The 17,259-nt window shown below is 53.6% G+C and overlaps 1 protein-coding gene across 1 annotated transcript in view; it reads left to right on the top strand.

Annotated features, from left to right (window-relative positions):
* idh3g (isocitrate dehydrogenase (NAD(+)) 3 non-catalytic subunit gamma) overlaps positions 1 to 16,807 on the top strand; it is a 34,648-nt gene extending 17,841 nt beyond the window's left edge. Inside the window, exons 5-12 of the mRNA XM_078206896.1 lie at positions 1,563 to 1,695; positions 2,496 to 2,629; positions 5,867 to 5,969; positions 6,402 to 6,548; positions 8,280 to 8,374; positions 10,936 to 10,996; positions 12,153 to 12,277; positions 15,992 to 16,807. Coding sequence (XP_078063022.1) covers positions 1,563 to 1,695; positions 2,496 to 2,629; positions 5,867 to 5,969; positions 6,402 to 6,548; positions 8,280 to 8,374; positions 10,936 to 10,996; positions 12,153 to 12,254 — 775 coding nt within the window. The 3' untranslated portion in view covers positions 12,255 to 12,277; positions 15,992 to 16,807. The remainder of the gene's footprint in view (positions 1 to 1,562; positions 1,696 to 2,495; positions 2,630 to 5,866; positions 5,970 to 6,401; positions 6,549 to 8,279; positions 8,375 to 10,935; positions 10,997 to 12,152; positions 12,278 to 15,991) is intronic.
* Positions 16,808 to 17,259: the final 452 nt, after the last annotated feature.

Below are 17,259 nucleotides of genomic sequence, written 5' to 3'. Positions count from 1 at the left end.
GGGGGGGGGGGGGGGTAGTGGTGTGGGGAATGGGACACAGATTGAAGAGAAGCAGTGACAGATCCAGGAGTGGGGGAGGGGGCGATTTTATTCTTGACGCAGCGAGTTGTGACCTGGAAGGTGCTGCCTGAGAGGGCAGTGGGAGCAGTTTCACCCTCGGGAAGGGGAGTGGAATTGGAGAAATACGGAAAGGGGCGAGATTGGCAGCGATATTGAGGGGGTGTGAGAGCAGTGGGGGGAAGCTGAGACCAACTGGAGAGCTTTTTTAAAGGGGCTATCACAGGCAGAGTGGGCCAACTGGTCTCCTGAGCTGTAATTCTCTCTATGCTGGGGGAGTCCAGAATAGGGGTTAATAGTTTGAGGATAAAATTATGAAAGGCATAGATAGGGTGAACGGTGGGAAGCTTTTCCCCGGGTCGGTGGTGACGTTCACGAGGGGTCATAGGTTCAAGGTGAAGGGGGGGAGGTTTAACACAGATATCAGAAGGACATATTTCACACAGAGGGTCGTGGGGGGGAATGTGTTGCCGGGCAAGGTGGTGGAGGCGGACACACTGGGAACGTTTAAGACTTATCTAGACAGCTATATGAACAGAGTGGGAATGGAGGGATACAAAAGAGTGGTCTAGTTTGGACCAGGGAGCGGCGCGGGCTAATTGTTCCTTGTTTCTCGTTTAAAGGCTTCATTCTATGATCATCTTGCTGGTGCCAGTACAGAGCGAGACTGCGGATAGTTGGGAACCTGTCTCGGGGGCAGGGAATTCATATGGTGTTCGTGGAAGTGGAAATGACTAGGGTTGGGAAGCATTTTCCGATCGGGGCCATTGTGATCTCCTGGACTCGTTTCGATCGCCTCAGGGGGTCGGAGAGGAATTTCCCAGATTTTTTTTTCCCCATATTGGCCCTGGGGTTTTTCACTCTGGGTTTTCGCCTCTCCCTGGAGATCACATGGTCTGGAATGGGGGGGTGGGGGTGAGTTAATAGGTTGTAATGAACAAAGCATCGTAGCTGTGAGGGACAGCTCGGTGGATAGGATATTGGTATGTAGATAGGCTGGAAAATTGGGCGGGGATCCTGGATTCAGGATTCAATCCTGGACTGGGGAGCGGCGCGGGCTTGGAGGGCCGAAGGGACTGTTCCTGTGCTGTATTGTTCTTTGTTCTTTGTTCTTTGATAAGGGATAAACCGTTTAGGACTGAGGTGAGGAGAAATTTCTTCACCCAGAGGGTGCTGAATGTGTGGAATTGGCTGCCTCAGAAAGTAGTTGAGGCCAAAACATTGTCTGATTTCAAGAAGAAATTAGATATAACTCTTGGGACTAAAGGGATATGGGGGAAAGGGGGGAATCAGGATATTGAATTTGATGATCAGCCATGACCAGAATGAATGGCGGGGCAGGCTGGAAGGGCCGAATGGCCTCCTCCTGCTTCTAGTTTCTGTGTATTGTTTTGGCAAACGCTTTCTCTTGAGGTTTTGCCCTGTACCAAACCTGAGTCCCGATGGCTCTAACCTGTGTTATACTTGTCCCGATCTCTGTCACTCTCTCTCTCTGTCCACCGTAGGACCAGCCTGGATCTTTATGCCAACGTGATACACTGCCAGAGTCTGCCAGGCGTGCAGACCAGGCACCAGGGCATTGACATCCTCATCATCCGGGAGAACACGGAGGGAGAGTACAGCAACCTGGAGCATGAGGTGAGAGCCGCAGGCAGCTCCTTTGCAGAGATCCTGCGTGTGTCGGGCGCCGCGTGGTTTTTTAATAATGTAATCGTTCATGGGCCAGCATTTCTTGCCCTTCCCCTTGAAACAGAGTGGCCATTTCGGAGGGGGACTGTTCAGTGTGTCGCTGTGTGTGAAAGTGAGCGCGCAGGTACAGCAGGCAGTAAAGAAGGCAAATGGTATGTTGGCCTTCATAGCGAGAGAATTTGAGTGTGGGGATAGGGCTGTTTTGCTGCAATTATACAGAGCGTTGATGAGGCCACTCCTGGAGTATTGTGTGGAGTTTTGGTGTCCTTGTCTGAGGAAGAATGTCCTTGCTATAGAGGGAGTGCAGCGAAGGTTTACCAGGCTGATTCCTGGGATATCAGGACTGTCATATGAGGAGAGACTAAGCCGGTTAGGATTATATTCACTGGAGTTTAGAAGAGTGAAAGGGGATCTCATAGAAACTTATAAAATTCTAACCAGGTTAGCCAAGGTAGATTCAGAAAGAATGTTCCCAAAAGGTGGGGGAGTCCAGAACCAGGGGTCATAGTTTGAGGATAACCTTTTAGGACTGAGGTGAGAAGAGATTTCTTCACCCAAAGGGTGGTGAATTGTGTGGAATTCACTATCAAGGCCTATATGAGTACATCCCTCAAGTAAGGGTAAGGAGACCAGAAACTGTACCCAGCACTCCAGGTGGATCTAATTGGTGGCTGTTTGTGGGATCTTGCTGTGCGTCAGCCCGGCTGCCTCCTTTAGTGACTTGGTTTGCGGCCTGTTCTTGTCCGCAGAGCGTGGCAGGAGTTGTGGAGAGTCTGAAGATCATCACCGAGCACAACTCAAGGCGCATCGCGGAGTACGCCTTCGAAGTGGCGCGCGCCAAGGGTCGAAAGAAGGTCACGGCCGTGCACAAGGCCAACATCATGTGAGTAACCCCCCCCCCCCCCCCCGGCGTACCTCCAATGTTTATTTTTCCATGGGGGACGTGGACATCACTGGTGGGGCCTGGCATTTATCCCCCATCCCTAATTGGCCATCGGGAAGGTGGTGGGTGAGCCGCCATCTTGAACCCGCTGCAGTCCCATGTGGTGTAGGTACACCCACAGCGCTGTTAGGGAGGGAGTTCCAGGATTTAGACCCGGCCACAGTGAAGGAACGGCCAATATATTTCTAAGGTAGGGTGGGGTGTGTGTGTGGGGCCCTCGGAGTGGGGGACTTGCAGGCGGTGCGTGTTCCCCATGGAGTCTGCTGCCCTTGTCCTTCTAGGGGGTAGAGGTGGCGGGTTTGGGCGGTGCTGTCGAAGGAGCCTTGGTGAGTGCATCTTGTAGACGGTACGCACTGCTGCCGCTGTGCGTCGGTGGTGGAGGGAGTGTCCAAAGTGATGAGAGGCCACTGGAAAGACCGGGATCTGTATCCCTGTTATTCTGGGACCACGAGAGACAGCGAAAGTTGAGTGATATTTTACCAGGGGTTAAAGGTCGGAGTGCGGGCTCTGCCCCTCGAGATGCCACGAGTGTAAGGCACTCCCAGTCACCACAGGATTGAGTAACACCCCCTCCCAATCCACACATGCCACAACTTGGCAACGTGACTCCACAATGGAGCGTGAAGAGACAACAACTTGCATTTCTGTACCACCTTTTCGGCAGTGTAACCTCCCAAAGGCGCTTCACAGCAGCACCAACCAGACAGAATCTGACCCTGAACCCCATCAAGAGATATCAGGGCCAGGCGACCAACAGCTCGGTCACAGAGCCCGGTTTTTAAGGAGTGTCTTAAAGGAGGAGAGAGACGGGCAAAGGTGGAGAGGTTTAGGGAGGGAATTCCAGAGCTTAGGGCCCCTCAATCAGCTGAAGGAACGCCCGCCAATGGCGGAGCGATGGGAATCGAATGCTCAAGAGGCTGGCATTGGAGGAGCGCAGAGATCTCGGAGGATTGTAGGAGGTTACAGAGATAGGGTGAGCTGGAGGAGGTTACAGGGATGGGGAGGGTCTGGAGGAGGTTACAGAGGAGGGGAGGGGCTGGAGGAGGTTGCAGGGACGGGGAGGGGGGCTGGAGGAGGTTGCAGGGGTAGGGGGGGCTGGAGGAGGTTGGAGGGACGGGGAGGGGGGCTGGAGGAGGTTGGAGGGACGGGGAGGGGGGCTGGAGGAGGTTGGAGGGACGGGGAGGGGAGGCTGGAGGAGGTTGCCGAGGACGGGGAGGGGGGCTGGAGGAGGTCGCCGAGGGCGGGGAGGGGGGCTGGAGGAGGTCGACGGGGAGGGGGGCTGGAGGAGGTCACCGAGGACAGGGAGGGGGGCTGGAGGAGGCCATCGCGGGAGGGGGGCCGGAGAGGGTCGTCGAGGGAGGGGAGGGGGGGGGGCTCGAGGGGGTTGCAGAGGTGGGGAGGGGGGCTGGAGGAGGTCATCGCGGGAGGGGGGCTGGAGGAGGTCATCGTGGGAGGGGGGCCGGAGCGGGTCGTCGAGGGAGGGGCGCCGGAGCGGGTCATCGAGGGGGGGGAGCGCTGGAGCGGGTCATCGAGGGGGGCCAGAGGGTGTCACCGAGGGCGGGGAGGGGGGGGGCTCGAGGGGGTTGCAGAGCTGAGGAGGGGGGCAACCGGGCTTCTGCGGGATTTAAGAACAGAAGAACTAGAAACAGGACTGGGCCATCTGGCCCCTCGAGCCTGCTCCGCCATTCATTAAGATCATGGCTGATCTTTTCGTGGACTCAGCTCCACTTACCCGCCCGCTCACCATCACCCTTAATTCCTTTACTGTTCAAAAATTTATCTATCCTTGCCTTAAAAACATCCAATGAGGTAGCCTCAACTGCTTCACTGGGCAGGGAATTCCACAGATTCACAACCCTTTGTGTGAAGAAGTTCCTCCTCAACTCAGTCATAAATCTGCTTCCTGTTATTTTGAGGCCATGCCCCCTAGTTCTAGTTTCACCCGCCAGTGGAAACTACCTCCCTGCTTCTATCTTATCTATTCCCTTCATAATCTTATATGTTTCTATAAGATCTCCCCTCATTCTTCTGAATTCTAATGAGGATAGCCCCAGTCTACTCAGTCTCTCCTCATAAGCCAACCCTCTCAACTCCGGAATCAACCTAGTGAATCTCCTCTGCACCCCCTCCAGTGCCAGTATATCCTTTCTCAAGCAAGGAGACCAAAACTGTACACAGTACTCCAGGTGTGGCCTCACCAGCACCTTATACAGCTGCAACATAACCTCGCTGTTTTTAAACTCCATCCCTCTCGCAATGAAGGACAAAATTCCATTTGCCTTCTTAATTACCTGCTGCACCTGCAAACCAACTCCTTGTGATTCCTGCACAAGGACACCCAGGTCCCTCTGCTCAGCAGCATGCTGCAATTTTTTACCATTTTAATAATAGTCCATTTTGCTGTTATTCCTCCCAAAATGGACGACCTCACATTTACCAACATTGTGCTCCATCTGCCAGACCCTGGCCCACTCACTTAGACCATCTATATCTCTATATCCATATTTTAATCGAGGATGAGGAAGTTTTGAAAAGCGGTATGTTCTGAGCAGGGTGCGAGACAGCAGGAGGGTGATGGGTGAATGGAGCAAGGTACGAGTTGGCCCGAGCAACAGCAAAGCTTCCCTAAACCTCAACATTTAACACTCTGAAATAGGGCGGCACGGTAGCACAGTGGTTAGCACTGCTGCTTCACAGCTCCAGGGACCCGGGTTCGATTCCCGGCTTGGGTCACTGTCCGTGTGAAGTTTGCACATTCTCCTCGTGTCTGCGTGGGTTTCCTCCGGGTGCTCCGGTTTCCTCCCACACTCCAAAGATGTGCGGGTTAGGTTGATTGGCCGTGCTAAAATTGCCCCTTAGTGTCCTGGGATGCGTAGATTAGAGGGATTAGCGGGTAAAATATGTAGGGATATGGGGGGTAGGGCCTGGGTGGAATTGTGGTCGGTGCAGACTCGATGGGCCGAATGGCCTCTTTCTGTACTGTAGGGTTTCTATGATTCAACCCCCTCCTCTCTCTCACTCATTCACTCTCACTCACTCTCGCTCTCTCCTTCAGCCTGACCTTACCAGGGGCAGTGCAGGACTGGGTGGGGTGGGGGAGGGGGGCTTTGCTGATGCGGAGGAGTGTTTGGAGGAGGCGAGGGGCAGGCGCTAATGTGTCGCCATTCTGTGTTTCAGGAAGCTTGCTGACGGCCTGTTCCTGCAGTGTTGTAAGGAGGTGGCGGAACGTTACACTGACATCACCTTTGACAGCATGATCGTGGACAACACCACCATGCAGGTGAAGACACCTCCCCCCCCCCCCCGCCCCCCTCATGTGCTGTGGGGGTAGGTTGCGGGGTGCCACACCCCTGGGACTGCGCGGTGCCCGCCCTACTCGCCTGGCGAAGGTGGCCTCAGGCACTCCCCTGGCATACAGACCCCAACATGGGTCATGAATGGGTCAACATGTGTCTGACCCCAAGCGCCGTGCCAGTAACAGGTCGCCAATCCAATCGCAGCCGCTGCCTCGGGCCGCTGCGGGCGGTGTGGAGATCGGGTACGAGGTGGGTCAGGTTTCACCACGGCACTCCGGCGTTCGCCCGCTGCTGCTGGAGAGGAAGGGAGGGGTGACCCGGTGGCACAGGGCTGACCAGCGCCAGGCTGTGTAAGTCCATCCCGGCCCAACTCGATTAACTAGACATTGTTTCCTCTCGATCCCGTCCCCCTCAAGCTGGTCTCGAAGCCGCAGCAGTTCGATGTGATGGTGATGCCCAATCTCTACGGCAACGTGGTGAGCAATGTCTGTGCCGGCCTCGTCGGTGGGCCCGGGCTGGCGCCAGGTGCCAACTACGGCAAGGACTATGCGGTGTTTGAAACGGTGAGTGTCCAGCTGGGAGCGATCGCAGCGCTGCAAGCTGAGGGAGCGCCGCACTGTGGGAGGGTCAGTGCTGAGGGAGCGCCGCACTGTGGGAGGGTCAGTGCTGAGGGAGCGCCGCACTGTGGGAGGGTCAGTGCTGAGGGAGCGCCGCACTGTGGGAGGGTCAGTGCTGAGGGAGCGCCGCACTGTGGGAGGGTCAGTGCTGAGGGAGCGCCGCACTGTGGGAGGGTCAGTGCTGAGGGAGCGCCGCACTGTGGGAGGGTCAGTGCTGAGGGAGCGCCGCACTGTGGGAGGGTCAGTGCTGAGGGAGCGCCGCACTGTGGGAGGGTCAGTGCTGAGGGAGCGCCGCACTGTGGGAGCGTCAGTGCTGAGGGAGCGCCGCACTGTGGGAGCGTCAGTGCTGAGGGAGTGCCGCACTGTGGGAGGGTCAGTGCTGAGGGAGCGCCGCACTGTGGGAGTCTCAGTGCTGAGGGAGCGCCGCACTGTGGGAGGGTCAGTGCTGAGGGAGCGCCGCACTGTCGGAGGGTCAGTGCTGAGGGAGCGCCGCACTGTGGGAGGGTCAGTGCTGAGGGAGCGCCGCACTGTGGGAGGGTCAGTGCTGAGGGAGCGCCGCACTGTGGGAGGGTCAGTGCTGAGGGAGCGCCGCACTGTGGGAGGGTAAGTGCTGAGGGAGCGCCGCACTGTGGGAGGGTCAGTGCTGAAGGAGCGCCGCACTGTGGGAGGGTCAGTGCTGAGGGAGCGCTGCACTGTGGGAGGGTCAGTACTGAGGGAGCGCCGCACTGTGGGAGGGTCAGTGCTGAGGGAGCGCCGCACTGTGGGAGGGTCAGTGCTGAGGGAGCGCCGCACTATGGGAGGGTCAGTGCTGAGGGAGCGCCGCACTGTGGGAGGGTCAGTGCTGAGGGAGTGCCGCACTGTGGGAGGGTCAGTGCTGAGGGAGTGCCGCACTGTGGGAGGGTCAGTGCTGAGGGAGCGCCGCACTGTGGGAGGGTCAGTGCTGAGGGAGTGCCGCACTGTGGGAGGTCCTGCCTTTCACGATGAAATGTTAAAGCCAAGATCTGTTTTCCTCACAGAATAATACGAGAACATTACGCAGCCAGTATTCGGAAAAGTGGTCCGTGACGTAGAGTCATAGAATCCTACAGTGCAGAAGGAGGCCATTCGGCCCATTGAGTCAGCACTGACCACAATCTCACCCTGGTCCTATCCCCATAATCCCACCCAGTTACCCTGCTAGCCCCCCTGACACTAAGGGGCAATTTAGCCTGGCCAATCCAGCAAACCTGCACATCTTTGGAGCGTGGGAGGAAACCGGAGCACCCGGAGGAAACCCATGCAGACACGGGGAGATTGTGCAGACTCCGCACAGACAGTGGTCCGATGCGGGAATCGAACCCGGGTCCCTGGCGCTGTGAGGCAGCAGTGCTAACCACTGTGTCACCGTGCTGTCCCAGCTCTCCCCAGTGTCTTGAAATCATCAATCCAACGTCACTGGAACCGAACCTCTGCTCACAAGAATGAATATTGGTTCTGGGATCTTGCTGTGCGCAAATTGTTTTTTACCCACTGGCGGGGCAAAGTTTCCCCAGCAATCAATTTAATCTGCAGGAATGCCTCAGTCACGTTGCTTTATAAACTTCCCCTCAAGGCGCCTCAATGGCTGAGCACCCCCGAGGAATGCCGACAGCCTCTCACTCAATTAGGCAATATTTCTGCTCTGATTCTTCCCCTCAGGGCACACGAAACACTGGCAAGAGCATCGCCAACAAGAACATTGCGAATCCGACTGCCATGCTGCTCGCTAGCTGTCTGATGCTCGACCATCTCAAGTAGGGACATCAATGGGCAGTTATAGACTGGAATCTAATCGCGGGGTTCGGGGGTGTTTATATATAGAATAACAGATACCCGGGAGTGAGTTACAGACTGGAATCTAATCGAGGGGTTCGGGGTGGTTTATATACAGAATAACAGATACCCGGGAGCGAGTTACAGACTGGAATCTAATCGAGGGGTTCGGGGTGGTTTATATACAGAATAACAGATACCCGGGAGTGAGTTACAGACTGGAATCTAATCGAGGGGTTCGGGGTGGTTTATATATAGAATAACAGATACCCGGGAGTGAGTTACAGACTGGAATCTAATCGAGGGGTTCGGGGTGGTTTTTGTATAGAATAACAGATACCCGGGAGTGAGTTACAGACTGGAATCTAATCGAGGGGTTCGGGGGGGTTTATATATAGAATAACAGATACCCGGGAGTGAGTTACAGACTGGAATCTAATCGAGGGGTTCAGGGCGGTTTATATATAGAATAACAGATACCCGGGAGCGAGTTACAGATTGGAATCTAATCGAGGGGTTCGGGGGGGGTTTATATACAGAATAACAGATACCCGGGAGTGAGTTACAGACTGGAATCTAATCGAGGGGTTCGGGGTGGTTTATATATAGAATAACAGATACCCGGGAGTGAGTTACAGACTGGAATCTAATCGCGGGGTTCGGGGGTGTTTATATATAGAATAACAGATACCCGGGAGTGAGTTACAGACTGGAATCTAATCGAGGGGTTCGGGGTGGTTTATATACAGAATAACAGATACCCGGGAGCGAGTTACAGACTGGAATCTAATCGAGGGGTTCGGGGTGGTTTATATACAGAATAACAGATACCCGGGAGTGAGTTACAGACTGGAATCTAATCGAGGGGTTCGGGGTGGTTTATATATAGAATAACAGATACCCGGGAGTGAGTTACAGACTGGAATCTAATCGAGGGGTTCGGGGTGGTTTTTGTATAGAATAACAGATACCCAGGAGTGAGTTACAGACTGGAATCTAATCGAGGGGTTCGGGGGGGTTTATATATAGAATAACAGATACCCGGGAGTGAGTTACAGACTGGAATCTAATCGAGGGGTTCAGGGCGGTTTATATATAGAATAACAGATACCCGGGAGCGAGTTACAGATTGGAATCTAATCGAGGGGTTCGGGGGGGGTTTATATACAGAATAACAGATACCCGGGAGTGAGTTACAGACTGGAATCTAATCGAGGGGTTCGGGGTGGTTTATATATAGAATAACAGATACCCGGGAGTGAGTTACAGACTGGAATCTAATCGCGGGGTTCGGGGGTGTTTATATATAGAATAACAGATGCCCGGGAGCGAGTTACAGACTGGAATCTAATCGAGGGGTTCGGGATGGTTTATATACAGAATAACAGATACCCGGGAGTGAGTTACAGACTGGAATCTAATCGAGGGGTTCGGGGTGGTTTATATATAGAATAACAGATACCCGGGAGTGAGTTACAGACTGGAATCGAATCGCGGGGTTCGGGGGTGTTTATATATAGAATAACAGATACCCGGGAGTGAGTTACAGACTGGAATCTAATCGAGGGGTTCGGGGGTGTTTATATAGAGAATAACAGATACCCGGGAGTGAGTTACAGACTGGAATCTAATCGAGGGGTTCGGGGGTGTTTATATATAGAATAACAGATACCCGGGAGTGAGTTACAGACAGGAATCTAATCGAGGGGTTCGGGGTGGTTTATATATAGAATAACAGATACCCGGGAGTGAGTTACAGACTGGAATCTAATCGAGGGGTTCGGGGTGGTTTATGTATAGAATAACAGATACCCGGGAGTGAGTTACAGACTGGAATCTAATCGAGGGGTTCAGGGTGGTTAATATATAGAATAACAGATCCCCGGGAGTGAGTTACAGACTGGAATCTAATCGAGGGGTTCGGGGAGGGGGTTTATATATAGAATAACAGATACCCGGGAGTGAGTTACAGACTGGAATCTAATCGAGGGGTTCCGGTGGTTTATATATAGAATAACAGATACCCGGGAGTGAGTTACAGACTGGAATCTAATCGATGGGTTTGGGTGGTTTATATATAGAATAACAGATACCCGGGAGTGAGTTACAGACTAGAATCTAATCGAGGGGTTCCGGGTGGTTTATATATAGAATAACAGATACCCGGGAGTGAGTTACAGACTGGAATGTAATCGAGGGGTTTGGGTGGTTTATATATAGAATAACAGATACCCGGGAGTGAGTTACAGACTGGAATCTAATCGATGGGTTTGGGTGGTTTATATATAGAATAACAGATACCCGGGAGTGAGTTACAGACTAGAATCTAATCGAGGGGTTCCGGGTGGTTTATATATAGAATAACAGATACCCGGGAGTGAGTTACAGACTGGAATCTAATCGAGGGGTTCGGGGAGGGGGTTTATATATAGAATAACAGATACACGGGAGCGAGTTACAGACTGGAATCTTATTGTTGATACAGGGAGTGTAATATCTCTTTCCTTTTCCTCATGCCTGTTAATTCTTTTTCTCTCCCAAGGCTGCATAACTTTGCCAGTTTGATCCGAAATGCTGTCATGACCACCATGAATGAACATCGAGTGAGTGAGACGTATTCTTCTCCCTCCGATCCAGCGCTGCTGTTCCCGCCACTGCTCAAACCAATTGAATGGCAAAGGGCCAGGCACCAGCAGTGTGTCCAGTAGCTGCTTGTCCATCACCATAGCAACCAGCCCATGGTCAGGCTTGTGCCAGGCCTGTGTATGTCATTATTTCAACCCCAACTATCTCCCCCTCACCTGGGAGTGTTTGATGGGGACAGTGTAGAGGGAGCTTTACTCTGTATCTAACCCTGTGCTGTACCTGTCCTGGGAGTGTTTGATGGGGACAGTGTAGAGGGAGCTTTACTCTGTATCTAACCCCGTGCTGTACCTCCCCTGAGAGTGTTTAATGGGGACAGTGTAGAGGGAGCTTTACTCTGTATCTAACCCTGTGCTGTACCTGTCCCAGGAGTGTTTGCTGGGGACAGTGTAGAGGGAGCTTTACTCTGTATCTAATCCCGTGCTGTACCTGCCTGGGAGTGTTTGATGGGGACAGTGTCGAGGGAGCTTTACTCTGTATCTAACCCCGTGCTGTACCTCCCCTGAGAGTGTTTAATGGGGACAGTGTAGAGGAAGCTTTACTCTGTATCTAACCCTGTGCTGTACCTGTCCCAGGAGTGTTTGCTGGGGACAGTGTAGAGGGAGCTTTACTCTGTATCTAACTCCGTGCTGTACCTGTCCTGGGAGTGTTTGATGGGGGACAGTGTAGAGGGAGCTTTACTCTGTATCTAACCCCGTGCTGTACCTGTCCTGGGAGTGTTTGATGGGGTCAGTGTAGAGGGAGCTTTACTCTGTATCTAACCCCGTGCTGTACCTGTCCTGGGAGTGTTTGATGGGGTCAGTGTCGAGGGAGCTTTACTCTGTATCTAACCCCGTGCTGTACCTGTCCTGGGAGTGTTTGATGGGGTCAGTGTCGAGGGAGCTTTACTCTGTATCTAACCCCGTGCTGTACCTGTCCTGGGAGTGTTTGATGGGGTCAGTGTCGAGGGAGCTTTACTCTGTATCTAACCCCGTGCGTTCTCTCTCTTGTTCACACCCTCTTGCGTACTGACTCATCCTCTTGCGTACTGACTCATCCTCCTGCATCCCCCTCGGGCACTCGCTCTCGCGCACTGTGCTCACTCTCATTGTCACTCTCTCTCTCTCTCTGTTTTAGTTGCACACTCCTGATATCGGAGGATTGGGGACCACAATGGATGTTGTTCAAGCTGTCACCCAGCTGATCCAGAATGGCAGAGGCAGACCAGCCCTGGTGTGAAGCCTGGAGAGGAGACGATGGGGGTAAATGGAGGGGAAGTGGGTATCTGCGGGCTGGGGACTGGCTATATATTAGCAGCAGTGGTAACATTGGGCATGTATGCGAAGTGCACACTGAGATTGCACAGTTGTGTGGTGTGTATTTGTGTGTGTTGTATTGTGTGCGGGGGTAATACCAGGGGTTTAAGGCTGTTCAAATCTGGAATATACGCAGAGTATCTCTCGGTTATACGAGGAGCAATGTTGAAGGTACAGGAGGGATAAATGCAGGAGTTTGAGGGCACACCCAGGGATTAATGCCAGGGTTACACCAGGACTGGGACTTATTTTAACCTCGTTCCTGGATCTCACCGTCGCCAGAGCCTGACCCATTTCCTGTCCTTGGGCATCGTTCGGGCAACGGCGCTGTTTAGATCTTTCTGAATTAAACCTCAAATGCTCGACACAGTACAGCGTCGCTCTGTCAGTGACGGGCTGACCCCTGCCAGGTTGCTTCCCCCCTCCCAATCTCTCCCATTTCCCCCTTGAACATGCTCCTCGTCACAGCCTGGGAGTGCAGCCTGCTTCTACCAGTGATCCCCACGTCCACCAAGACTGTCCTCTTCCGCGTACTGCCCCAGGGATCGGACTTGCTACTTTTGGTCTGTGTGGCCCACCGCCAGGCTCGCCAGATTTGTGCCTCTCCCCCTGCCCCCCGATGGGGGTGTGGGGGAGGTGGCTGGGTGTTAGCTGTGTCCTCTTGGACTGGGCCCTGCAGAGCGTGATCGAATCTGACACAGTAATGATTCCAGCCTCACTCGTGTCAAACTGAACCCTTCCCACTGTCCCAGTCAGTCCCCAGAATGTGACAGGAGTCCCCGAAAGACACGATTTCCTTCTCGGGGGTAGAGGTGGTGGGGTTTGGGCGGCGCTGTCGAAGGAGCCTTGGCGAGTCGCTGCGGTGCATCTTGTAGACGGTACACACTGCTGCCGCTGTGCGTCGGTGGTGGAGGGAGTGAATGTTGAAGGTGCTGTTGGTTAGCGTGTCGATTGAGTGGGGGCTGCTTTGCCCTGGGGATGGTATCGAGCTTCTTAAATGCTGCACTGAGGATGTACCTGGTAGGGTAGATAAAGGGGAACCGGTAGATGTGATATACCTGGATGTCCAAAAGACACTGGGGACGTGGTACACAAAGGGTAACTCACAAGATAAGTGCTCATGGAGTTGAGGGTGATGGATTAGCACGGATAGAGGATTAGTTAATGGACAGGAAACAGAGAGTAGGGATAAATGAGACATGTTCAAGTGGGTAGGCAGTGACGCGTGGAGTGTCCCCGAGGATCATTGATGAGGTTTCAGCGATTTACAATCAATATTGATGTATTGGATGAAGAGGCAGAGAGTACGGTATCAAAGTTTGCTGATTTATACAAATGTAGATGGGAAGGTAAGCTGTGAGGAGGACACAAAGAGATATAGACAGGGTTAGGCGAGTGTGCAGCACGGTGTCAGATGGTATGCGATGTGTGGGGAAGCGTGAGGTTTATTCACCCTGGCCCTAAGGATGGAAAAACAGAATATTTTTGAAAAAGGTGCAAAGCCTGTAAATGTTGATGTTTGGAGAGAGAGAGACTTGAGTGCATTGGTACAAGGGACGCAGAATCATAGAATCCCTACAGTGCAGAAGGAGGCCATTCAGCCCATCGAGTCTACACCGACCGCAATCCCACCCAGGCACTATTTCCGTAACCCCACATATGTACTCTGCTAAGCTCCCTGACACTAAGGGTCAGTTTAGCTTGGCCAATGCACCTAACCCACACATCTTTGGACTGTGGGAGGAAACCGGAGCACCCGGAGGAAACCCACGCAGACACGGGGAGAACATGCAAACTCCACACACGACAGTGACCCAAGGCCGGGAATCGAACCCGTGTCCCTGGCGCTGTGAGGCAGCAGTGCTAGCCACTGCGCCGCCCTGCCGCTAACTGTGGTTCACTAAAGAAGCTCAGGAAAGTATCAGACACGAGGCAAAAGCATAAAAACAGCGCAAAGGTGAGCGGCAGGTCAGCGTGACTGGTCAGAGGATAAAGAACGGCAGAGAAAGACTGAAAGGTTCGTCAAGAGGAAGAAATTAGAGTGTGAGAGGAAGCTAGCTAGGAATGGGAAAACAGACAGCGAGAGTTCCTGCAGATATCTGAACCGGAAACAAGTAAATAAAAGGAGCGCTGGTCCTCTCGCGAGTGAGAACGGGGATCGGGGAGGGCATGGAACATTTCTGAGGCAGAAGGAGATAGATTCTTGTGAAGCAAGGGAATCAAAGGGTTCTACCTCTTGACGAACCTTTCAGTCTTTCTCTGCCGTTCTTTATCCTCTGACCAGTCACGCTGACCTGCCGCTCACCTTTGCGCTGTTTTTATGCTTTTTCCTCGTGTCTGATACTTTCCTGAGTTTCTTTAGTGAACCACAGTTAGCGGCAGGGCGGCGCAGTGGTTAGCACTGCTGCCTCACAGCGCCAGGGACCCGGGTTCAATCCCGGCCTCGGGTCACTGTCTGTGTGTGGAGTTTGCACGTTCTCCCCGTGTCTGCGTGGGTTTCCTCCGGGTGCTCTGGTTTGGGAGTGGGGGCGGTGAGGAATTCGAAAGGCAAGCAGATCGGCGATGATCGCGTGGAATGGCAGAGCAGGGCTCGAGGGGCCGAATGGCTGCTCCTGTCCCTATTTCTTATGGTCTTATGTCAATGTTCAGAGAGAGGGACTCAGGTGTCGGGTACGAGATACGGAGAGTTAGCGTTGAGGTGCAGCAAGGAGTTGGAAGGCCAGTGACACCTTAACCTTCACCGTGAGGGGGCTGGAGTACAGGGACAAAGAGCTTTTGCTACGGTCGTACAGGGTTCTGGGAGACTACATCGGGAATAACTGTGCCCAGGTTTGGTCTCCCCATTGTTAAGGAAGGATAGACTCGTATTGGAGGCCGGAACGGCGAACGTTCTCCAGACTGGGGGTCTGTGCGATAAGGAGGGAGATGGGAGGGTGGTCCCACGACGAGAGGCTGAGTAAGTCGGGTTGACATTCTCCAGAGTTTCGACGAACGAGAGATGAGCTTGTTGAGATGTACAAGATTCTGAGGGGGGGGGGGGGGGGGGGGGGGGGGTTTGACAGGGTGGCGATGAGAGATTGTCTCCACAGGATAGGGAATCTATAACACGGTGGGGGGCACGGGCACAGTCCCAGAATGGGAGGGTGTGTGATTGTTTGGGACTGAGTTGAGGAGAAATTTCTTCACTCAAAAGGGTTGCGAACCTTTGGGATTCTCCAGCCCTGCTGTCCAGTGTTGAGGACATTTGATTGGACAGGTATTTGGTCTATCGGGGGGGTGGGTTCCAGGGACATGGAGTTGAAGCCGAGATAGTATGGAATTGGGGGCGGGGGGAGCAGGTTGGATGGGCTGAATGGACTATTCCTGTGCCTGATTCCTGGGCGTAACCCACCTCCCCCTCCTGAATATCTCCCCGCGTGGCTGGATATCGAATCCTGTCTCATTTACGCTCGAGCATAAAGGGGAGGGTGCGTGTGTGCGTGCGTGCGTGCGCGCGCGCGCGCGCGTGCGTGTGTGCGTGTGTGCGCGCGCGTGCGTGTGTGTGGGCGGGAGGGAGGGGAGGGGGCATTGTCGCATGAAGTGTCGCATGCAAATGCAAGTCATCGTTGAAGCAGGCAAAGGAGATTCTAGTTATCCCACTTCTGTCTTTTTGCTCTCCAGATGCTGTCCAATGTGCCGGGTGTTCCGGGTGTTCCAGCTAACCTGCCGCCTCTCTCCAGTGATGTTCGAGATGTTTCCTTCTGCTGTGGGGGGTTTGGTGCCACCTGCTGGCCGTTCGGCCTCCGTTTTGTGTTGAACTGCCCATCGATCCAGGAGAGGGGCGTCTCCTCCAGCTGCTGCTTCTGTCCGGATTTCTGCACACACTCCCTCAGTATTCCCACCGCTTCCCCATCGCCGGGTAACGGGGTTGTGTCTCATCGTTAAAGGGTTTCACTAATTATTCCCCCCCCGCGCCCATCCAATTCTGTGATTCTGAATTTCGGAAAGGGACGCATGCCCCAACCTGTCCACCCCCCCTGCCCCCAGCTGTGCCAGCTGTCTCTGTGGCACTCCAATTTGCAGACTGGGTCTGCTTAACCCCGTCTGCCTGAACTGGACGGGACTCTCCCTCTACCTGTCCCTCCCCTCCCCTCTCTCGCCCTCCCCTGTCTCTGTCTGTCTCTTTTTCCCTGTCCCGTCCCTCCCTCTCTCTCTCACCTCTCAGAATGAGGCATCTCGGTAACACTCTGACCTTCCCCAGTGTCGCACTGCGCTTGTAGCTCGTTGCCTGGCGTGCCCCTCCACCCCTCCCCGGTAACCCTGTCGTGCGTGCTGCTATCTGTGTGTCTGTCGGGCCACTGTCTGTCCCCATTCCACATGCTGAACATGTGCCCATAGCAGTCAAAGCTTCGCTGATCAAATCTCCCGTCCACCATTCCAAGGACGGTCGGTTTCTGCACTAGACCATTCATCAAATAAAGTGATATTTCAACTCTGCTGGAAGAATCTGACATTTATTTCATTGCATCCGCTGTTTCTATCAACATCCAACAATTACCTGGGAGTGAGTTACAGACTGGAATCTAATCGAGGGGTCCGGGGTGGTTTATATACAGAATAACAGATACCCGGGAGTGAGTTACAGACTGGAATCTAATCGAGGGGTCCGGGGTGGTTTATATACAGAATAACAGATACCCGGGAGTGAGTTACAGACTGGAATCTAATCGAGGGGTCCGGGGTGGTTTATATACAGAATAACAGATACCCGGGAGTGAGTTACAGACTGGAATCTAATCGAGGGGTTCGGGGGGGTTTATATATAGAATAACAGATACCCGGGAGTGAGTTACAGACTGGAATCTAATCGAGGGGTTCGGGGGGGTTTATATATAGAATAACAGATACCCGGGAGTGAGTTACAGACTGGAATCTAATCGAGGGGTTTG

Source organism: Mustelus asterias, unplaced genomic scaffold, assembly GCF_964213995.1.
Source record: "Mustelus asterias unplaced genomic scaffold, sMusAst1.hap1.1 HAP1_SCAFFOLD_1864, whole genome shotgun sequence".
Lineage (NCBI taxonomy): Eukaryota > Metazoa > Chordata > Chondrichthyes > Carcharhiniformes > Triakidae > Mustelus > Mustelus asterias.
This window is presented reverse-complemented; position numbering and strand designations above follow the sequence as displayed.